This window comes from Apaloderma vittatum, unplaced genomic scaffold, assembly GCF_000703405.1.
Source record: "Apaloderma vittatum isolate BGI_N311 unplaced genomic scaffold, ASM70340v1 scaffold24113, whole genome shotgun sequence".
NCBI lineage: Eukaryota > Metazoa > Chordata > Aves > Trogoniformes > Trogonidae > Apaloderma > Apaloderma vittatum.
In genome coordinates, this window is record NW_009710154.1 from 743 (window position 1) to 2,965 (window position 2,223).

The 2,223-nt window shown below is 52.0% G+C and overlaps 1 protein-coding gene across 1 annotated transcript; it reads left to right on the forward strand.

The window, feature by feature from the left end:
* Window positions 1–38: 38 nt before the first annotated feature.
* LOC104272266 (P2Y purinoceptor 2-like) lies at window positions 39–1,809 on the forward strand (the record flags this gene model as incomplete). Its single annotated transcript, XM_009867212.1, has 2 exons — window positions 39–927; window positions 1,796–1,809. Coding segments are annotated over 2 exons (903 nt in total), but the record flags the coding sequence as incomplete, so codon positions are not given.
* Window positions 1,810–2,223: the final 414 nt, after the last annotated feature.

A 2,223-nucleotide genomic window follows, 5' to 3' on the forward strand; every position in this document is an offset into this window, starting at 1 on the left:
GCGTGAGCTTCTGGGTGTTCTGCTTCCGCATCAAGCAGTGGGACTCAGGCACGACCCTGCAGTTCAGCCTCGTCCTGGGAGACATCCTCGCCATCCCTGTTGCTCCACTAGAGATTTCCTACCTCAGCCTTGGCAACCGGTGGCCATTTGGGCAGTTCCTCTGCCAGTTCGAAGCCTTTCTCTACAGTGTCCATGTCCACAGCAGCATCTATTTCCTGACGCTCATCTGCATTCACCGGTACGTTGTCATTGCACGGTACAAGAGCAAGTCCCTCTGGAAGAAGAAGAGCTTCTTGAGAAAGCTGTGCTTGTTCATCTGGGCCATTCTCTTTGTCCAAGGGCTGCCTTTCTTCTTCCTCCTGAAGACTTCAGTTATTGATGGCTCGGCACAATGCCTACATATTCATCAGTCAAAGTTGTCCTACGTTTACTTCCTCTACAACATGGTTTTGTTTGTGCTCTCTTTCCTCCTGCCCTTTGCCATTACCTTGACTTGCGGAGCTCTGTTAGGAGCTGCCATTGCTAAAGCAGCAAAGAAAAGCTCCAGCGGCAAGAAGATGAAGACCAGGTCTCTGCAGATGGTAACAGTGTCTCTGGTGATTTTTGTCATCTGCTTTGCACCCCTGTACATCTGCAGGACCATTGGCATCGTTGTGAAGTACTACGATACATCTCATGAGCTCTTGCACCAAGTAGAACTTGCCTACTACATCAGCTGGGTGTTCACCATGGCAAACACCTGTCTGGATCCCCTGATCTATGTGTTTGCTAATGACAAGTTTAAGAGGAGCTTTGTTGACTCCTTTCACAAACGCTGGCGCACACCAGACCCTCCTGAGAGACCCCATGAGGCAGTTGCTGAACATCCAACCCTCAGGCTTCCACCTCTTTCTCCTCCTGATATCTCCGAAGTCCCTGGAGCCACCAGTAGCAGCGCTGCAAGCGTTTCAGGTCTTCTCTCTGTTCCTCCAGAGTTATTGAGGGGTTGTTCCTGCAGGCAGGGACTCCCTAGGCTGCAAGGAAGCTCTGAGTAGGTGCTGCTCCTCCCAGTACCTCGGGTGACTGGATCTCCCAGATGTGGGCTCCTTTGCACTGCTGAAGTGGTCAAATCCCACTGGGCACAAGGGAGAAGTAGCGGAAGAATTTACACCTAAAATTATTTACACCAAAAGTCTAGTGAAAACTGCCATGAATTTCCTGTCCATTAATATTTTGTGCTTTTTCCTTTCCATCAGGAGCAGGGTCTCAGGGGTGTATGTGCAGGTGTGAGTCCAGAACCCCGAGAAAAGGAAATATAACCTATCTGCAGGCACCTGGCTGTCCCTTGGCCACCCACAAGTTGGCAGCTCCCCAGCCCGAGAGGCCTTTCTGACCCGAGTGCTGCTGTGATGGGACCAGGCGTGCTCTCACCCACCAGTCAGCTCTTTCCATGTGAAAGTAGAAGGTGGCAGAAGTTGAGCCACGGATGAGCAGTACAGAAGGGAGATGCATGGGTGGAGAAAGGTGCTTTATCGGCCTGGTGGGAAACTCACATTGAGTCTGTTGAAGAGTCCTGAGAAACAGGAGTCCAGCCTCGTCCCCAGAAACGGTTTGAAAGCCTGCAGGGAGCTACCTCCATCTCACCCTGGAGGGAAGAACAAGGCCTCTTAACCAGAGTTAACCTGGAGATCAAAGGCAAAGGCAGTGCCTGTTTTGCTGTGTGGTTTGCAAGAAGGTGAGCGGGTCATTCAATGGTCCCTTCACCCTGGGGCAGGAACCAGCCTTGTGGTCTTCTCCTTCTCCCGCTGCCCTACAGGGATGAGTGCCTGACCCCTGGGAGCCCAACAACCCTGGGACAAGCTGCTTCTCCTCCCGGAGGGTGGAAGGTGGCCGGTGTCTGCTGCTCGAGGAGCAGGAACAGAGGGAGTGGGAGAGACTGAGCTCACGAGAACGAGACTGGTGAGCTGGGAGATGGGTTGACCAAGGTGGAAGAGGAGGAATTGTGGGAGGCAGCGTTTCTTGGACTGCCCAGGACTTCTACAGGTCAGAAATACAGTATAACTTCAGAAAATATTTTAATTTTGTTGGGGGGCAGAAGGGCTCGTGTAACCCTGTGTTTCGTGCGGGAGGATACGCGAGGGCAGTGCTGGGGGCACTGGTTGCATGAGCTCCAAACTGGAGTTTCATAATGGAAAGTGAGGTGCAAAAAAATGATGTTACGGAGCTGTAATTACATTCCCTTCA